This window comes from Lissotriton vulgaris, chromosome 1_1 (assembly GCF_964263255.1).
Source record: "Lissotriton vulgaris chromosome 1_1, aLisVul1.2, whole genome shotgun sequence".
In the NCBI taxonomy this organism is placed as follows: domain Eukaryota; kingdom Metazoa; phylum Chordata; class Amphibia; order Caudata; family Salamandridae; genus Lissotriton; species Lissotriton vulgaris.
In genome coordinates this window covers 1,420,181,402-1,420,201,854 of record NC_141685.1, presented here as the reverse complement: position 1 = coordinate 1,420,201,854, position 20,453 = coordinate 1,420,181,402, and the positions used below count along the sequence as shown (strand labels likewise).

The 20,453-nt window shown below is 45.3% G+C and overlaps 1 protein-coding gene across 1 annotated transcript in view; it reads right to left on the bottom strand.

The window, feature by feature from the left end:
• SLC2A13 (solute carrier family 2 member 13) overlaps positions 1-20,453 on the bottom strand; it is a 1,518,966-nt gene that overhangs the window by 1,086,820 nt on the left and 411,693 nt on the right. Inside the window, exon 3 of the mRNA XM_086967217.1 lies at positions 17,626-17,834. Coding sequence (XP_086823343.1) covers positions 17,626-17,834 — 209 coding nt within the window. The remainder of the gene's footprint in view (positions 1-17,625; positions 17,835-20,453) is intronic.

The window sequence follows — 20,453 nt, the reverse complement described above, 5'->3', positions numbered from 1 at the left end:
CGTAAGCCTGTTTAAAGGTGGGTGGGCAGGTTTTTACTGTTGACTTTACTGATATTACCCCAAACATTGCTTGTAGCAAACACAAATGCATGCATACATTACAAAACACTTATAGTGTCTCCAAAAGTTCAAAACTGCCCTATTTGCCATTGTGGGCAACTTTTTTAGCTACCTGATGCACTAATAAGGGCCACTTGGTGCCCTGGCCTATTGTCTGTCCCAGACCAACCCTTGGTCTCCATGTAATGTGATTGAAGAGTTTAGTAGTCACTCTCATCTGTGGTTACTGGTTCAGTTTGGACCAACCTCCTTGCAAGCAGAACCTGTTGCTCTGATGGGAAATGTGTGTCAAGGAAAACATAAAGCGCTCTCAATGAACTCGCTGATGGTCAAAATACATAGCTGAGCACACAAAGTTGAAAAGTGCCACGATGGAGGGTAGAGCCTAATTTAAGCTGCTCCAATGAGATCCAGTCTGATTCTGAGGCTAATTCTTGAGTCTGCCATTCAGTGACCTTCTGAAGATATGCACAAAGACAGGATGATTTCAACAGTAGGAGGTTTCAGGGCCCTTCACTAAACCTATTCCCATTTAGGTTGAGCAGTTAGATACATATTCTTAAGTGCCTGAAATGTTTTAGACTGTCAAGCTAAGTAGGTTTCTCTTTTGCAGGTACAGCTCACCTTCTCCAGCCGAGGTGTCTTTTAGTGGGAGTTTGTCACTGACCTCAGAAAATCCAGATAATATTAAAAGGAATATGCGAGTCACAGCAGAGGTTTGCTGTCTGTTTTTATCCAAATTGTCAACTGTGATGATTTGGAGAACAAAGGTTGTTTCTCTGTTGTGTGCCTAGTTCATTAAATGCTTTGCTACATACTTTAAATTATAACCTAATATTGAAATAGAAGGGTGCAATAAACAACAGCTCTATCTAAATGCAGATGTTTAACTTTGTACCACTATGCGGAGTCAGTACTCTCAGGTGACGAGACACCAGACATGCACACATAGTGGTTAGGAGACAGATCAGTCAGGTGTTTCGGAAGGAGGTGTATCACCTGTGTATTTTAGGGGCAGACTAAAGCAGGTTTATGCAAATAACTATTAAATGAGCCCCCGGCATGTCCACAAGTTCCCTAAAGATGGCTTGGCATTGACAAAAAACCAAGCCTTCATCTTACTGTGATACTAGTCCCTCACATTTGTTACTGAGGCCGCAGGCAGCTCTCTCTCACTCTCTCTCGTTCTCTGTCCCTTCATTCTGTCTCTATCTCGCTCCTCCTCTCCTGCTGAAAAGCGTTACTTTGAGAAACGGGTCTTACACTCCTATTCCTCCCCTTTCCGTCTTTCGTTTCCTTGTGAAGTGGACCCAAAAGAGAAAAAAAACATACATTGCTAAAAATCTTGTACTTTACAGATATTTTCCCTTCCAAAGTGCAGCCTTGGGACATGAGGTTCCGTGACAATTGCAAGTGGTGTTTTTAACTCGCACGAATATGGTCGAGTTTGGTATCTATGAACCGCAAATGACGAGTTTAGTAAGTGTGCGCAGTTTCGCTGTGCTAACTTAAACCGTTCGTTTGTTATATGGGTTTTTCATCTGTACCCACGGGTTCCATCTTAGATACGGCATCCATTTTGTCTCTTGCCCTCAAGTAGTCAGCGAACGGACGTTGTCCGCTTCGCGACCCTGGGACTCCCAAGATATCTGCGGAAGACACATGTTCTTTGTGAGTGTCTTTATGACGAGGGGGATGCTACTGTAAAGCAGATGGCGCCGCTCGAGGCTCATCTTGCCGCACGGACTTATTGTCTCAGCCGTGCATCTCATTAGGCACGTCCCTTTGATGCCTGTATCTCGTGTTTCCCGATACCTCCCCTTTTACACCCTTTCCGATCTCCCCACTGTCTCCGTCTTCCTCTGCACCTGTCTTTGTTCCTATTTCGATCTGTTTTACTGCTGATTGGAATTTGCTAATGGTGGGAAGATGGGTTTTTACAGTTGGGAACCGCCAAATGTTTCCGCACTTATGTTCCGAACCTGATATGTTTCAAAGTGACCAAAGCGACCCCTCTGGGGGATAATGGTGGGAACCGGGTTGTAAACTTTTGTGTTCAATGTAACTCTATGGGTAAAAACTGTATAAAAGGAGCGATCCACAGAACCAATTTGAAGCAGTCTCCCCAAGTTGCATGTGGTGTACTTGTCGTGATATCTGTGTTCCCTGCAGCAAATAAACCTTGAATCTTTGACGTCGAAGGAAGTGTCCCGTGTCTCTGTGATTCGTACGCCGGAGCAGGTTACCCACGAAGGTTTCAGGTGTTGTGCCCTGGCACCGCTGGGTCTTAAAGAACCCAGTCCTTCAGTTGGCGCCCAACGTGGGGCTGCATCAGTGGTACCGGTCCAAGCCCGACGATCGTGAGGAACTTCGTGTGAAATCTCCGAGGGAAGGTGCACTCCGCTTCATCGATCCTGTTGTCGAAATAAGTGGCCCGAAGACTTTTCCCGCGAAGATTCCCGCCTCCGGACGGCTGCGACGGACGGCTGCGACGGACTGGTGCCCTGACTGTAGACCTGTTTTGGCGCCTGGCGTAGACCTTGGTATAGCGAGACGATTGACGGGCCTTCCTGGTGACGCCATCGATCTTTGAGTTAAGTATTTGTGGGTCGCTCCCAGAGTTCTTAGTAGTTGACACTTTGCTGGTGCTTTTGTCGTATGCACCTTTGCGAGTGTTTTTGTTGTTGACGCTGTGTGAGTGTTTTTGTCGGTGACACTTTGCTAGCGTACTTTGTTGTGTTGTTTGACGACTGCAGCCGCCAAAAACCGAGGGTTTTGTTCTTTGCTGGGACTTGGTAAATCCCGTAACCTTTGAAGTTTGTGAAACTCGGCTAGTGTGCAAGATGCCTGGCCGCAGTACTTTGTTTAGTTGTTTCAGACCTTGTGGAACGGATTCCCGACTGGAGGACTCGTGTCCGATACCTCCGGTTGGAACTCCCACTTATGAGCTCTATAGTAAGCATGGGCTAGGCCCAATTACCTTTAACGATTATTGGATTAAATACACGAAAAAGGATGGTGACCTTCGTTGGCCACCTCATGGTAGCTTCGCGGCCCCGATCTTAGATAATCTAGAGATTAAATTGTTTGAAAGAAAGTCAAGGCCGGCCATGTTTGATGCCTTTCGGTTGTGGCGTAAGGAAGCCCGTCAGAAAGACATCAGACAGACTAAACGTAATCAGCGAGATAATGTTGCTACCATAGTGAAGAAAGCAGAGCAGTTCCAGCATGATAAGGAGGTTAAGGATAAGGAAGTGTTTGACAGATTACAGCGTATGACCGTAGATAAATGTTATCCCGCTTTGCCTACGGAGTCAGAAAAGAAGGAAGAGCCAGTTGAGGATCCTTTAATGTCCTATCTTATGAAGTCACCACCTCCGTACGTACAGGGTACCGCAGCTCCTGTGGTCCCTGCCGTACCTGTTCTTCCGCCTATTCCTCCTCCGCCTGTTCCTCAACCTGCACCTGCCCTTCCGACTGTTCCTGCTCCTTTGTCTGTTGCTATCCCTACGGCTCCTCCGCTTCCACATACTCCTGCTCCCGCTACTGCTCCTGTTTTGTTAACTCCTGCTGTTGCTACTGTCTCTACTCCTTCTCTTGTTAATCCTGTGTCTTATACTTCTCCCTCTACTCGTAGTCGCAATTCTCCCCTTGCGGCTAGCTTCTTTCATTCGCTCGGACCTGTCCATGGGTCCGCTGGTTCCGATGGTCCTCAGAGACGTAGTCAGCTTCCTGGTAATAGGGAACGCGTTGCGTTATATAATATGGCGATGGGTTGGATGGTAAATCCTCTTAGGTGTCCACCCCGTGTCGTCCTCGATACGTTTTGCCAATTCAATGTACCAACCCAGAGATATGTGTTTAATGAAATGTGTAAGTTCCTTTATGATCAAATAGCGACCGATGCGCCTGACGAGGTGCTCGCCGCTTTGTCTGATCTTCAGCTTCAGTTCGCAAATGGCCTGATAGTGGATACCAACGTTCGACGTGCTGTCGAGCGGTTGCTATCTTTTCGTCCCGCTCCTATACCTCAAGCTTTGTTTGTTGAGGATGTCGAAAGACTGCCAGATGAGTCTGGTCAATTCCCTATGCGTGAAGTTCCACCGGTTTGGATACCAGCTAATCCTAATGCTCAACCTCCGGTATTGGGGCACTTCCAGAGAATATGGATACATCTCCCATGGAAACGCTCGGAAGTGTTACAGGTGAAGCAATCTTTGCCTGACCCACGTAAAAATCCTACAGGGTATTACAAGGAATTATCGCAGCTCGTAGATGCTACGGTAATGAATCTTGCCGATATCGATATGTTGTTCGGCAATGTCGTACCGCAACCGGTATGGGCTAAGATTCGCCATGAAAACCATCCGAATGAATTAGGTGGTGCTTGGGCTGCCATTGTAGCGGCAGATGCCGGACAAATGGCTGCTACAAAACCCGATCAGTTGATTCTTGACCTTCCTCAAAGAATTATTACGCTAATGAAAACTCTTATGCCAGCTATGAAGGTAAATTGGGACAAATTGTCAGCCTGTTAGCAGAAGAAAGATGAGAGTGTTTCCGACTTCTTTACGAGGTTCGAGGAGGCATTCATTGACCATAGTGGACAGGATATGGGTACTGAGGGCGGTCAAAGGTTGTTCGTGGATAAATTTGTTTCAAACTTACTGCCCGATTTGAGTAATAAATTGAGGAATTCGGAAAGTGCATGGGCCGTTTCTACTTCGGCTCAGATATTGGCTACGGCACAATATTATGAGAATAGAGAGAAAGAGGAGAACGACCGTGCTGATAAAAAGACGAAAGAGCTCAAAACTAAAGTGTTGTTGCAACAAGCGTATCCTCCGCGTTCCAATCAGAATGCGTCCCAACAGAATAGATCGCAGTCGCAATCGAATCGATCGCAGTCGCGTAACGATTCCTCCTCCCAAAGATCATCGTTAGGGTATAATCAATGTGCTTATTGTAGACAGGAGGGACACATTAAATTTAATTGTCCTGTTTTGAATGAACGTAACAGTGGTAACTCATCTAGAGGAGGTCGTGGTGGTACACAGCAGGCATCACGTGGTAGAGGTCGCGGTTCTCAGAATGATCGTTCAGATAACTCATCCACTTCTAATAATTGTTTCGATCAACGTGGATCATCGCAAGGACGATCTGCGCAGTACAATGTAGATGACTATTACGTCGATCAGGGAACTGACGACAGTAATTACTAGGACAGCCATAGACAAGGAGAGGGAGTGGTATCAGTTCCGGTTGATCAGAGAGGGCCTTACGTCGCAGTTGCTACATCGGGCGTCGTTGAGCCTTTTCTGTTGGACACTGGTGCAGCGAAAAGTTCTATCATGCATTCGAAACTCCCTGGCGCACCTTTGTCTGGCTTAACAAATGTTTCCGTTGGATTCTCTGGCGCCCCCGTTAGCAATCCAGTTTCGCGCCCTTTGACCCTTCAAATTGGGCCACGTGAGCTGGAAGCTCCGTTGATTCTAACCACGGGTTGTGGTGAAAATCTTTTGGGCCTGGATTTGCTTAAACGTTTGTATGCGACTTTGTATTGTTCTCCTGCGGGTGTGAAGCTTACGTTAGGAGAGAGGGTTGTCTCTCCCATGTACTTGTCCCTCGATAAGCTCCCACCGGAATTGAGTTCTCTTCCTGCGTCTTTGTGGGCAACGGGTCCAAATGATGTGGGCCTACTTGATATCTCACCATATGTTGTTCAGTTGAAATCTAATGTGCGATTGCCACGTATTCCCCAATATCGTATCTCCCTTGATGGTGAACGAGCACTGTTAGCGATCATCTATGATTTGATCGAGAAAGATGTTATTGAAGAGACTCGGGGAAACGTGTGCAATAGTCCTGTACTGCCCATTCTCAAACGTACAGATCCTTCAAAACCGCCTGTTTATCGCTTTGTTATCGATTTACGGGAAGTGAATAAAATTGTGGTTCCTCAATTCCCTGTTGTGCCTGACATCACGGCGCTACTGACTCTGATTCCAGCTTCTGCATCGTGGTTTTCGGTGATTGACTTGAAAAATGCGTTTTTCAGCATCCCGATTGCCGAGGAGAGCAGGGACCTTTTCGGTTTCTCTCTTGGTGGACGTAGCTTCCGGTTCAAACGCGCTCCTCAGGGCTACTGTGAAAGTCCATCTATTTACAGCCAAGCCTTGAAGGGTCAACTGGATGCGTTTAGGTTGCCGGTCGGTGCGGCCTTGATCCAATACGTCGACGACTTATTGGTGGCTGCTGACACTCAGGACATTTGCAAAATTGCTACGGTGTCGTTGCTGCAACATCTCTGTGAGTTAAATCACAAGGTGTCGCCTTCTAAACTCCAATATTGCTGTCAAGAAGAAACCTATCTAGGTCACTTATTGTCAAAGGAGGGAAGGAGATTGACCCCAGAGAGAATTGCAGCAATTGCGCGCATGGCTGTGCCAACAACCCAAAGAGATGTGCGTGCCTTTCTAGGTATCACGTCGTACTGCAGGCAATGGATTCCAAATTTTTCATTGCTAGCGAAACCATTAGTGGCTCTTACGTGCAAGGATGTTTCGACTCCTTTACCATGGACGGAAGAATGTCAGAAAAGTTTTTCTGAATTGCGTGATTCATTGTGTTCGGCTCCTGTGTTGGGTACCCCTGACTACAGTAAGCCGTTTACATTATATGTTCACGAAAGGGAAGGTTGTGCTTTGAGTGTCTTAACGCAACCTTTTGGTGGTAAGCAACGTCCATGTGCATATTTTTCCTCGACCTTGGACCCAGAAGCTAGAGCATTGCCGAGTTGTTTACGAGCAACAGCGGCAGCTGCGGTCTCCATCCGACAATCAGCAGGATTGGTCATGGATAATATGCTTACGGTGATGGTTCCGCATGCAGTCGATACTCTTTTGAATCGAACGAAAACTCAGCACTTGACGAGTGCGAGGTTGTCTGGGTACGAATTGACGCTCTTGGCAAGCCACATTCAGATAAAACGTTGTAACGTTCTGAACCTGGCAACTCTGTTACCAATTAGCACAGAGTCAGATGAAGTAGCAGAACATGACTGCTACTTGAGGACTGAAGAGGAAACAAAAGGTCGAGTGGACCTTAAAAACACCCCATTGGAAGATCCGGATGGTACTTTGTATGTGGATGGGTCATGTTTTAAGTTGCCGAATGGCGATGTGACTACTGCTTATGCTGTTGTAACATTGAATACTGTTGTTGAGACTGCAAGGTTGAATCAGAATTCTGCCCAAGCTGCAGAATTGATTGCTCTCACTAGAGCATGTGTATTAGCGAAAGGGAAACGTGTGAATGTGTTTACCGACAGCCAATACGCGTTTGGCGTCGCTCACAGTTTTGGACGATTGTGGAGAGAGAGAGGTTTCTTGACGTCGCACGGTACGAAGATTCAGCATGGCCAGCTTGTGAATGATCTTTTGGATGCATTGACGTTGCCTAAACAAGTAGCGATTGTTAAATGTAGTGCGCATCGTAAGGTGACGGATGATGTTGGTCGTGGTAATGCGTTTGCGGATGAGATTGCTAAGGAGACTGCCCGGAACCTTAGCACTCGAATGTATGTGACGAGTTCGGTTAGGTGGCCTACAGAATCGAGTATGTGTGAGGACACTGTCGAGAGTGTGAAAGCAATTCAGAATGAGGCCACCGAGACTGAAAAGACGAAGTGGAAAGAAAGTACGGGAAAGTTGGATGCGAGTGGTTGTTGGATTGATTTGACTGATCAGAAAAGATGGATGTTGCCTGATGCGTATGTGCTGGCCGTTGTGACAATGGCGCATGGGTTAGCACATATTAGCGCGAAAGGTATTTGTAAGTTGCTGTCTCCGGTGTGGAAGAATGATGGCATTACGAAATGTGCTGAACGTTTGGTGAAGAATTGTATGGTGTGCATGATGTACAATCCTGGCAAAGGAACCCCAACTCCTCCTGGCAGTTTTGCTCCTCCTTCATGCCCCTTTGAGGTGATTCAATTGGACTTCATCCATATGGAGCGATGCAATAACCTGAAATACGTTTTAGTTGTGGTTTGCGCATTCTCCCGATGGATTGAGGCCTATCCTCTCAAAGACAATACTGCTTTGTCTACTGCGAAAATCCTACTGAAGGAATATTTTCCTCGGTATGGAATGCCTAGAGTCGTGTGGTCAGATAACGGAAATGAGTTTGTGGGTAGTGTGATGAAGAGTGTGTGTAAGGGCCTTGGAATTAATCAGAAATTCCACAGCGCCAATCATCCCCAGTCAGCTGGATTGGTTGAAGGGTACAACGGCACCCTTAAACTAAAGTTAGCAAAGATTCAGGCTACGACTGGTCTTTCGTGGCCTGACGCTTTACCTTTAGCATTACTGTCAACTAGGGCGACTGTACACTCCCGAGTAGGGCTTAGTCCCTATGAAATAGTGTTCGGCCGTCCTGCGAATGTGTGGGGGGTTCCTAGGCCAGGAATGTTTTCTGATCTTGAGTACCCAATGTTGATCGATTATCTACATGACTTGACTGCTAAACTGAGGTTAATTCACCAACAGGTTTACGACGCATTGCCGATGCAGACGGAGGGTCCAGGCCACCAGCTCCAGCCCGGAGACTGGGTGGTGACGAGAAACTTTACACGCAAGAATAATCTGGACCCGAGGTTTACTGGACCCTACCAGGTGCTCCTTGCCACGAGGACTGCTGTTCGTCTTGAGGGACGTAAGAATTGGGTGCATGCCACGCACACCAAAAGAGTCCCCATCCCTTTGCCAGCAGACCCGTGGGTAAGAAGAGGCATTGCATCATCTGAAACAGAAACATTGCCGGCGTTTGTGCCTTTTAGCGACGCACAGCTTGTTGAAGAACCCTCGGCGCAGCAGAAAGACACTGTTGAACGATTAGCATCAAAAAACTCAAGACCAGAACACTCAACTGATCAGCAGGACGCTGTCCCTTCAACGGATCCTTTGTTTGACGAGCAGACACGTCCTGGGAAAACCCGATACTTTTTGCGATCTCGCACTAAGGACAAATAAAAAGATCTTGCCTTGCTGTATTGCCAACTGCATTATCCCGTTTTCCGTGATCAGTTTTGAACTTTTGTATTATTGTAATTATTCCTGTACATATATTGAGCTTCATTCCTTATACTTTTTCTTTTTCAGTTGAGAGACTTTGTTTTTGCATATATACATACTGTGCATTGAAGGCCGTAGGGCCGCGCGCGTACTTCCTTCTGAATAGTAGGTCTTGACGCTAGGTTAAAGGCCGTCGGTTCCTGGGAACTCCTGGGGATTGACTATTGCTACACAGAACGAAGTGCGTCAAGAAACGTTGCGGACGGTCTTAGGGAATGGCATTCTCGAAGCTGAATGATTTGGAGGGAGCTCAGATTCACAGGTTCAAGCTGCAGCAACTCAGTCGTACCAAATGTTTTATATTCCAACTGTTTGTATTGTTCTTGACTGCTTCTGCATTATTGGCGGGTGGGGTGTATTACATGATGTCTTACTTCTTACCTGCTACACCTACTCCTACTCCGGACCCTAATCTTACCTCTACTGTTTCTCCCCATTCCTTCCACATGTTACCGGAACACGAACAGGCTAGACGTGTAGAATTCCGCAACAATTCCTTTATTCAGCTCCTTCATCAGCATCAGTTAGTGGTTAACACTACTAATTGTTGGGTGTGTGGGTTGATGCCACATACTACGGATAAGGGAATTCCATATCTGGTGTTACCGTATAGTTCCCAAGGGTCAGCTCGAGCATTTCAAACAATGTTTCGAAGCGCACTGGGTTTCCACCCCATTCGAGAACCACGTTCCCCCTACTCTGGTCCTACCTCGTATCAAAAACCTTTGTCGATAGCAATAGAGGATTTAGATAGTGATATCTATGATCCTTCGCTTATTCCTGAAGAAGAGATACAGGCCTATAGGGTTCTAAGTAGAGGTGAATATAGTGCGTTCACTAGTGAAAAGCAGCTTAAAATCTCGCCTCCGATATGGGTCGTACCCCACACTGGTAATTTTTGTCTCATGGGTCGTGGCCGAAGATCGCAGGCCCGACTTGGAGCAAGTGCTTGCACTGAAAATTACATACTGCCGATGGTCTCGTCCCCTGTGTTTCTGGCTGCCAAGGGTACATACTTTATCTGTTATGATCGTGCATATGCATGGTTGCCCGCTGACTTCATGGGCTCATGCTTCATTGCAAATTTGTTGCCTCCGACGTTCACTGTAGATGCCGATTATCATAAGACTAGAGTTGTACGAGGCGTAATTAGCGAAGAGGATACTGCCGGTCAAGAGGCAGGAGACTTTTTCAAGGGTTTCCTCCCGTTTTGGGGACCTATGGTCAATAGTAGGAACCTGAGACAGTTGACTCGAGTGGTAGAATCGACAGCTAATATTACTGCCAGTGCCCTTGGTAATATCACCACAGAACTTCAGGCGGATAGACTTATGACATTACAAAACCGTATGGTTTTAGATGTTATCTTAGCAGATCGAGGTGGGGTATGTAAGGTGATCCATTCGAGCTGCTGCATTTTCATTCCAGATAATGCTCCTACTGTCTATCAAGCCATCTCGAGGTTGCATAAGATCTCCGAATCCATACACGTGGATGTAGGGGATTGGACGCTACTTGGATGGTTTTGGGGCCTGATGTCGACTTGGGGTTGGAAGATTCTGATGATCATCGGAGTCGTTGTAGTGTTCCTGTTCACGTGTTGCCTTTGTGTGCAGTGTGGTCCTGCCTTATGTGGCCTCTGTGCTACAACGTGTATGAGACAACCATCTGTTACCAAGGGGACTCGGTTGGACAGAGCTATGCTACAGCAACATCTCGATGGTCTGATGAATATCGAATATGATTCCGACTAGTGCTTGCCTACATGAGGGCAAAAGGAGCGTCTGAGGTTCCGTGACAATTGCAAGTGGTGTTTTTAACTCGCACGAATATGGTCGAGTTTGGTATCTATGAACCGCAAATGACGAGTTTAGTAAGTGTGCGCAGTTTCGCTGTGCTAACTTAAACCGTTCGTTTGTTATATGGGTTTTTCATCTGTACCCACGGGTTCCATCTTAGATACGGCATCCATTTTGTCTCTTGCCCTCAAGTAGTCAGCGAACGGACGTTGTCCGCTTCGCGACCCTGGGACTCCCAAGATATCTGCGGAAGACACATGTTCTTTGTGAGTGTCTTTATGACGAGGGGGATGCTACTGTAAAGCAGATGGCGCCGCTCGAGGCTCATCTTGCCGCACGGACTTATTGTCTCAGCCGTGCATCTCATTAGGCACGTCCCTTTGATGCCTGTATCTCGTGTTTCCCGATACCTCCCCTTTTACACCCTTTCCGATCTCCCCACTGTCTCCGTCTTCCTCTGCACCTGTCTTTGTTCCTATTTCGATCTGTTTTACTGCTGATTGGAATTTGCTAATGGTGGGAAGATGGGTTTTTACAGTTGGGAACCGCCAAATGTTTCCGCACTTATGTTCCGAACCTGATATGTTTCAAAGTGACCAAAGCGACCCCTCTGGGGGATAATGGTGGGAACCGGGTTGTAAACTTTTGTGTTCAATGTAACTCTATGGGTAAAAACTGTATAAAAGGAGCGATCCACAGAACCAATTTGAAGCAGTCTCCCCAAGTTGCACGTGGTGTACTTGTCGTGATATCTGTGTTCCCTGCAGCAAATAAACCTTGAATCTTTGACGTCGAAGGAAGTGTCCCGTGTCTCTGTGATTCGTACGCCGGAGCAGGTTACCCACGAAGGTTTCAGGTGTTGTGCCCTGGCACCGCTGGGTCTTAAAGAACCCAGTCCTTCAGACAGAGAAAAAAAAGGAAGATTTTTTCCCCGCAAATTCTGTCAAAATACATAAAACAGGACAAAGTGGCCAGATTGGTTTTTTTCACACTCAAACACATTAGGGCCACTTTACAGAGTTTGCCAGTGAAGTGCTACTTTCATTTTCTCATCTTTCTTTCAACAGCATTGCTTTCCCTTTCATAGGCCAGAGAATGCAGAGAATGCACGCTGTAAACGTGATGACCAGCAGGGCAGCAGCAGCATTTTCAGTCGAAAAGATAACTATTGCAGTCATCGTGTTCCTCAACTGATTTTGCAATAATTTCACAAATCGCAAAAATCTGGAGGTCTGTGTTATCAAGGTAGAACGTGGTCAGTGTCATTTTAAGGATTTTTGCTGCCCAGGGACAGACATATTTTGGGCCCCTTTATTTGGAACAAGTTTGAATTGTATTTTCTATTTTCTACTTATTCAAGCCTGAATGATGCCAAATAATATGGAATTACATGTATATTGAGGAACCACTAAGTGATGTAACGCAAAATGATAAGGCCTTATGCAGAATGTGATGAGGGGCCCCTGAGTCTCTCATATCTCCCACATATTCATTTGCCTTGGCCTGAGTATGGGCCCCCTGAAATGTTGGGACGGGGGGCTGCTCTGTAGGGCCTGCAAGAGCCCCAGGGCACACTCGGTGATAGAGAGAAGTTCTTATAGGAAATTAAACACAGCTAGAGAGAGAAAAATTCAATTGTACCAGGGGAGCCCTGGGAAGGAGGGAACCATGGTCAATTGACCACTTTGCCCTTGCCCCATTACTGCATAAATTGCAATTAAATAAATAAATAAACTGTATCCCTACTGTTTGGAAGCTCATCAGTCAGCACAATTTTTCTGGAAGCAAATCATTAATTTGTTTTAGGAATCCAGATAGTAATATCAAACGTCGTTCCCTGGAGCATGAAAAGGCAGTGCAAGAGTTTCACTTAACCAAAGGGAAGGCATAGGTGCAGAGTAACAGCTAAAGGCATTTTTGGATATGGACGTACTATGTTAAAGTGCATTACTGTCCTGGACTTCAACTCTGACGAGGGGGCTGAAGGACTGCACCAACCACACAGTGGACCTCAACGGCCAGGTGGGCGTGCAGCAAATAGTGGTGGCGGGACTGGCGATAGCAACTGTGCAAGATCTTGCACCAAATAATGGTGAGTGAGAGTACTCACAGAAGCCTAGTTCACCTTTCCTCTTCAGATGGCACACACTGCATAACGGTGTCTCTAACTATAGACTCCACTGCCTAATTTGTAAGGTGGGGAATATGTAAAAAGGGCCCGAAATCACACAATTGTTTTCCAATTCTAGGAGAACGGATCAAAGTCCACTGCTGTCTTCTGAGGATAGCAGAATCTTCAGCTTCCTTTCGAGGATTGAGAGCAAAAAGTTACTGTTGGGGAGCAGAGAAAGCATTTTACAAGGAGATGGGGAAAAGGAAAAGGCGGTTATCCTTCTCTGTTTCGTAACCTATGAAGTTTGCAGAAGATTGAAAATGGAGAACAGCAAAACTTCTCATACTATAAGACCTCCGCTCCACCTCCAGGAACTGGGAACTAAGTCAAAGAAGTCACGCAAGAAGAGGTGCACCACTCACAGCTCTTTCAAGAAAATCAAGTGCACAGTAAGCAGTGGGGTATTTTGCAATTAGTTTGTCCATGTGCATTCTATAGATGCCCCAAGTGCTCAGGAATCCTCGTGTTTTTTTGTAGCATTGGAACAAATGAAGAACTAAAGGCTGCACCGGGCCTTACAGAAGCTGGGATGTCAGTGTTCCTGCCTCTTCTTTGCTTCACTGGGCATAGGGTAAAAGTCAGTCTTTCACTGAATAGTGAAGTTAACCCCTTCGACGCTGATGACGAGCTGGGCTCGTCATGGTGTAGCCCGCTCGCACGCTGATGACGAGCCCAGCTCTTCACGTAACATGCGATTTAGAAAAACTCAGCGCAGGAGCGGAATTCCGCTAGCGCGCATGGTTTAAGGGAGTTTACCGGTCTATGGTATTATCTAGTCTTTCCCTGCGTGGAACTCGCCCACAAATCTTGAGATGGCTCTGACATAAGTTCTCCCCACAATCATACTTAGGAGCACATATTTCAAGCCATTTGTCTTCTTTGTGTGGATGTTTGTTGCCGAACCCATCATTATTATCAATACGTTATAAAAATCAGTCATTTCATGAGGGATGAACTGGTGTATGTCTCACATTTCCATCCTTTGTCACTTGGCAAACTCTTTAGCAATCATTCAAATTTAATAAAATAATCAAATCAAATAAAGTAAATACTGCAATCTGCGACAGAAGTGGAAATGCCAGCACCAATTGAGTAACACACATGTCATCTGTAGATTCTCTGCTCTTTAGGTATCTAAATTGCTTTGCTGGAGTAGATTTATCTGGGACAAGGATCACAGAATAGCTCAAAAAGATTTACCAATCTGCTGTTAGCATTTTCTGATCTCGAGCTTACAGGTCCACTAGAGGTGTGTCATGTGTTTTATGACATTCACACCAGCACATCATAAGGTTCTGCTGTCGTGATTGCCCTTCTGGACCAGCTTTGGTTCTCCTTCGCATTGGCATCTTAGATTTTTTAGGCTGCCTCTGCTCACTCTACATAGCCACATATAATATGCTTATTATTTTGTGACATCATTCTGAAAATACTCTATACATGGTATTTGTTATTCAGGAACTTTTCTTAGTATTTAGTCTATACATTTTGTAGAAGGTTGCTTGGAATACATAACAACATGGTTTACTGTTTTCTTTGCTCATTCAGCAACAGCTCCTAATGTTTTAGACATAACACAGTCTCCCAACTGCATCTCGGGCACAATAGTTTTTATCACATAAACTGTGTTTTGTCCCCTTGTGGGCTAGAGAGGAGAATTTCAGCAGATAGGAATTTTTTTTTTAGAATCACAGCAGTGCCCGACATGCAGCCCTGCGCAAACCAAGTTTACTCTCATGGTGCAGACCACCTAACTACATACACCTGGTATCAGGTCTTAGGAAAATCCCAGAGACCACAAATATATCTCTCTGCTTGCACAGTAAGAGTAGGCTTATCCAGATAGATAATCTGCCATGGTTGGGATGTTTGCCCCATAAAAAAGTGATGTATGGAATGCTTGAATTAATCTCAGACACTGGAAATTACTTGGGCCACATTCCAGTCCATCATTATTTTACATACCATGCCACCTCAGTTTGGACCCAGCCATATACAAATCAGTCTTGATCCTGTCCAATAGGAATAGTCTAGCCCAACCAGCCTGAATCAGAATGCAAGCAACCTGGGACCGTTTTCGCCCTAGTTAGAGCTCATCAGCCAGGTACAGCTTGGTTCCAGTGATTAAGGGTGACACACTAACGTATAAAATAAAGTGATGGATTGAATTAATCTCAGCCATTGGTAGTTACTCGGGGCGCATTTTTTGCATCTATCTATTTTTGTATATTTTTTGTATTTGTATACTTTAGGCTTCTGCATAAGTCATTTATAAAATATCTTGTGATCAAGATAGCATTAATATAATTATAAAGATGGTTGGTCCGGCCTCTGAATGTGCAATATCCATAATTATATTAGTGATCGGTAGGAGCGTGCACCTTCCCACTGCTGCGTACTCAAAGCTTTAGCTAGCAAAAGGCATTTCATAACCACTCGATGTTACTTGCTGCAGAGATCAGGAGTGAGAAAGGTATACGTAACTGCTGACAGTAATTTCACACAGATAAGGTCAGGCAGCCCGGTCACACTGACCACAATAGTTCCGCTCCATATCCCTTGCTGCAGTTTGCAAGCAGAGCCTTTGCAAAAAGAGTCCAATCACAATGTGACTGTGGCATTATTCCACAGAATCACACTTCTGGCCATTACTGAAAGCGCATCTATTGTCGATCAGCTCAGCAGATTGGATGTGCCAATCAACCTTCACTGATTGCCCAACCCAGTGTTCAGCCAGGTAGGATGAAAGGGAATCAATAAAAGAACATGTTGGAGGTAGGTGTGCTTTTATGTCATTATAACAGCAAAAATCTGTAGGTCTGCCAGATCCCTGTGTTGGTGGCCCATCCCTGCGGCCAGAAACAGGTCTAGTCATGCTGCACTCTTATCTTCGTGCTTACCATACGTTTGATGGTGTGTGTTTATTTTCAGCGTTTTGCGAATTACGAATAAAAAAAATACATGTACAGCTATCTGGAATTCTGTAAAGACGGGGAAATAAACTTAGTGGTACTAGAGTTTGCTTTGTAACATTTTGGTCATAAAATTTATCCGAAATCAGTGATAGCATTGGCTCAAATAAGTAATATTTTGGGGCTATATGTATATTTATTAGACATAGTAATTACCTAAATGCTATTCTCTGCGAATCACGATCAGGTAATCGCTATTTGAATGTATGAAACACCATGAATTTCATTTAGCATTTCATAATGTGTCGCAAATCGACCTTCCTCTTTAATATTCATGAGGTAGGTCGCAATTTACGACCCATTTGGAAACGCAATAATCATGGGGATGGTGGCCTACTGGGGTCAGCAGACCACAATGTCTGTGATTGCTTTTAAGCCGGCTCTGAAAAAACTTTTTCATTACTATTTACAAAGGAGAAGGGGTCTTTTGGGGACCCCTTCCCAATGGTTCATGGGTTACCACCTACTTGAAGTTGGTGGTAAAATGCAAATGTTTTGTGACTGCATTTCAGTCACAAAACATTTCTACATATCGCTGCGATTCGGTATGTGGAAGGGATGCCCTGAACAAGCCCATCCTAATACCTGATCGGTATGCATTTGCAATTCCAAATTGTGTTTCGGCAACATGTTACCAAATCACAAATTGGAATTCATACATACCCAAATGCAGTTTTGAAGTTGGAAATGGCCCTATCATCCGTTTGCAACCATGGAGTTGGGCAAAGGTTTTGAGATTTCGGTTCCACATCCAAAATACTTCAAACATTTCAGTATTTTGCAGCAATAAGTAATACATGTACATGGCAAAGATAGCAAGATGAACCCGGAGAGTTATTTTTTCCTTGGGATCCCAAGCGGGCCGGAAAGATCCCAAAGCATCCCGGGCCATTTTGTTAGACCAGCCACCCGGGAGGGGGCGGGAGCACATGTCAAGCACTGCTGTTTTTGTTACTTGGGGCCAATATTGCAGCACAGCTGCACAACTGGCCCCATGTAACAAAACAGTCCGCCACCCTTCCAGCCTCCTGGGGAAATGCCTGATGCCCTCTATGGCAGGTCTGGCCCTGTCCCCAAGGCAACAAGCATTACATAGACTAACTGGTTCCAGGACTAAAGTTATGGCCAGAGAAGGGAAAGTGGAAGGTAAAAGCTAACAAAGACAAATGACAGCAAGAAGCCAGAGTAATTACGCAAAATCTTTCAAGAACAGGCGTGAATGCTCACTTGCCTTAAACATGGGCTCTTAGTAGTGGAGTGAATGATACTAACGTAGAAGAGATTTTGACCTAACAGCATTGGAATAACCAGCCGAAATCCCGAAAAATTAACCTCTCATCAATTTGATCTTTCTCATGAAAAACTATATCTGCATTTTTCTTTAATTAAGAAACATAGTATATCATTATTCCAGGTTAATGGACAGAGGGATGAACATATCTAAATATGGAAGCACGATTATCCTTAAGTTTCTAAGAAAGACTCACCTGCTCCCCCTTCCTTTTCCTCTTCCTCAATGCTGTTTTTGATGCTATCATACTCTTCATCAATGGTCTGGTTACCACGAATTTGGGACAAGACTCGTCTTGCTTTCTGAGTCTGGCCTTTTTGAATGAGCCAACGTGGACTTTCCGGAAGAAACAGGAAACCAAAGAACTGGATAATGGCTGGAATTGCTGAAAGGCCCAACATGTACCTGCAAACAATGAAAAATCAATTGGTGTTGTAAACACTAAAATACAAAGTAAAATGTGGCAACATAACCATTTAAAGTCCACCTCTCTAAGGCAATTATTTGTCACATGTGTTAAACATTACACAGCCAGAAAGAGAATTGTAGTGTGAACTTAAGTGGCCCCTAATCATAGGTCACAAAAGCATTAGTGGACTGCTTCAAAGGAAGCTCCACCAGCTTCAAGAAAATCCTCTTGATCGTCAAGGATTTCACCTCACCCTCAGCCACTGTCAACAACATCACTGCACCCCCGCAACTTTAAGACAACCTATCCAACTTCTTCCACAACAAAATCTTAAGCATCTATAGCCACTTCGCACACCAACCAAACCCTAGAGAACTCATTGTTAACCTACCCACCACCAAACAAGATGGCCACCTGACCGAATTGACAACCCTCACCAGATAGATCACAGCAGCAATCATGCGCACCATCCACTCAGTGGCCCAAACGCGTCCATGTCCCCACAAGATCTACAACCTGGGAACTTCACCAATTAGCACCACCCTAACCCACATCATTAACACCTCCCTCATGTCTGCCACTTTCTCAGATGAATGGAAACTTGCAGAAACCAATGCCCTCCTGAAACAGCCCTCAGCCGACCAGAATCATTTGAGCAGCCAAAGTGATTGAATGGCCATCAACAAGCAACTTGCAGCCCACCACCTCGAGCTTCACCATCTTCTAGACATCACTTTATCAGGACACAAACAAAATAATGACCCTCACATCCTGGGAAAAGTTCACAGGGCATGGGGGCATTCATTTTATTTTTTTCAAAAAGAAAAAAAGAAAAAAGTCTGGAGCATGGCCATTAGAAACCTGGCATGTGGCACCAAACATTTTGTGACTTCACATGAGCCGTGGTGGCCCATGTGAAGACATGGAGATCCCCATGGGCCTGGCAGTGATCTCTAGATGTGGTGGTAGAAATCCATACAGGGGGTGTAAATAATGACCATCACCCTGATGGACAGCACTCTGTTTGCAATATCTTAAATCAGGTCGTCTATCTTGTAACCAGCCTTTGTTTGATCCAATTAGTAATTGGACTAAAACATGTGAAAACGATCAATCGCAGAAGGAAACTCCATGATGTGGTACATGGTGTTTGGCATTTATGTAGTAGTCTGGGAATGGAAAGTTTGACTTATGACCTATTAGTATGAGTCGCCAAATCAAAGGAGAGAGTGAGGACTAGATAAGCTAGTCCGAATCCCCAGGATTATATGTCAAAATCAATAAGGACTAGCTATGTTAGGGGGAGGGGGGGAGACTCAAAGAAGTACGCGTGCTGGTAAACCCATTAGGTTGGTCATGAAGCCCTCACCCACCAACCTAGTTGGTGGCATGCTTCATCATCGGACCCACCACAGTGACACCGAGTGTGTCCCGGGTGTGCTACGACGCCAGTTTACTGCAGAGCTGGTATATTCGCTGAGTGTGCAGTGTAGTGAGTGAGAAAGTGAAGATTAAAAGGCTATACAGGGGGTCCCAGTACCCAAGGGTAAATGGATAAACTTTAATTACTGGGCCCCTGTTAGCTACTAAAAAGGTAGATGGACGTGTTGGAGTACGAATTATGACCTCCTGCGTCCTGTGTGGTCTACATGTTTCAGCCAGGCCTTTTTTAATTTAAAACTGGCTTTCCTCAGGACCAAGTGAGTATGTGAAAAGGGGTGCAGTTAAATAAATAAAACTACTAAATTATAGTGATTGTGTTGTATTGCTATGTGTCGCACTCCCTAAGGTGCGTTATATGTTAGAGGGGGATTCCCAAATTTGGGCACCGCAGAAGGACGATAGGTCCAAGGAGGAACTAGACCGGCAATTCCGGTCTCTTTCTCTGCCAGGTGACCCAAGGAAGCTTTTGACAGCAAATAGCCTGTCAAAGCAAGAGGGAATCCCCCTCTAACATATAACGCACCTTAGGGAGTGCGACACATAGCAATACAACACAATCACTATAATTTGACTATAATTTGACTATAATGACTATAATGCTACCTCAGCCCCACCTTCTTCAATGTCTACATGGACCCCCTCACAACCATCGTCAGGAACCATGGGCTCAAAATCGTCCCTTACGCTTATGATACCCAGCTGATCATCTCCCTCACCAACGAACCCAACATCACCAAACACAACTTCCAAGAAGGGATGAAAACCGTCACCATCTGGATGAAGAATAGTTGCCTGAAACTCTACTCAGAAAAGACAGAAGTCATTATCCTTGGCTCCACCCCCTCCGCATGGAATGACTCCTGGTGGCCTTCAGCTCTCGGAAATCTAGAAATACTGGACTCTTCGCTCGACCAAATCCAGAAAAAACATCACACACACACTCATAAACAGCAGACTGGACTATGGCAATGCTCTCTATGCTGGAATCAATAGGAAACTCCTTCGCAAACTCCAAACTGTCTAGTAGGCCGCAGCCAGACTGATCCTCGCACCCCTCGTCACAGTCACATCAACCAACCCCTGCACGATCTCCACTGACTTTCTGTCAAAAGAAGAATACCTTAAAACTCCTCACCCACGCATAAAAGGCCCTTCAAAACACGGACCTGCAT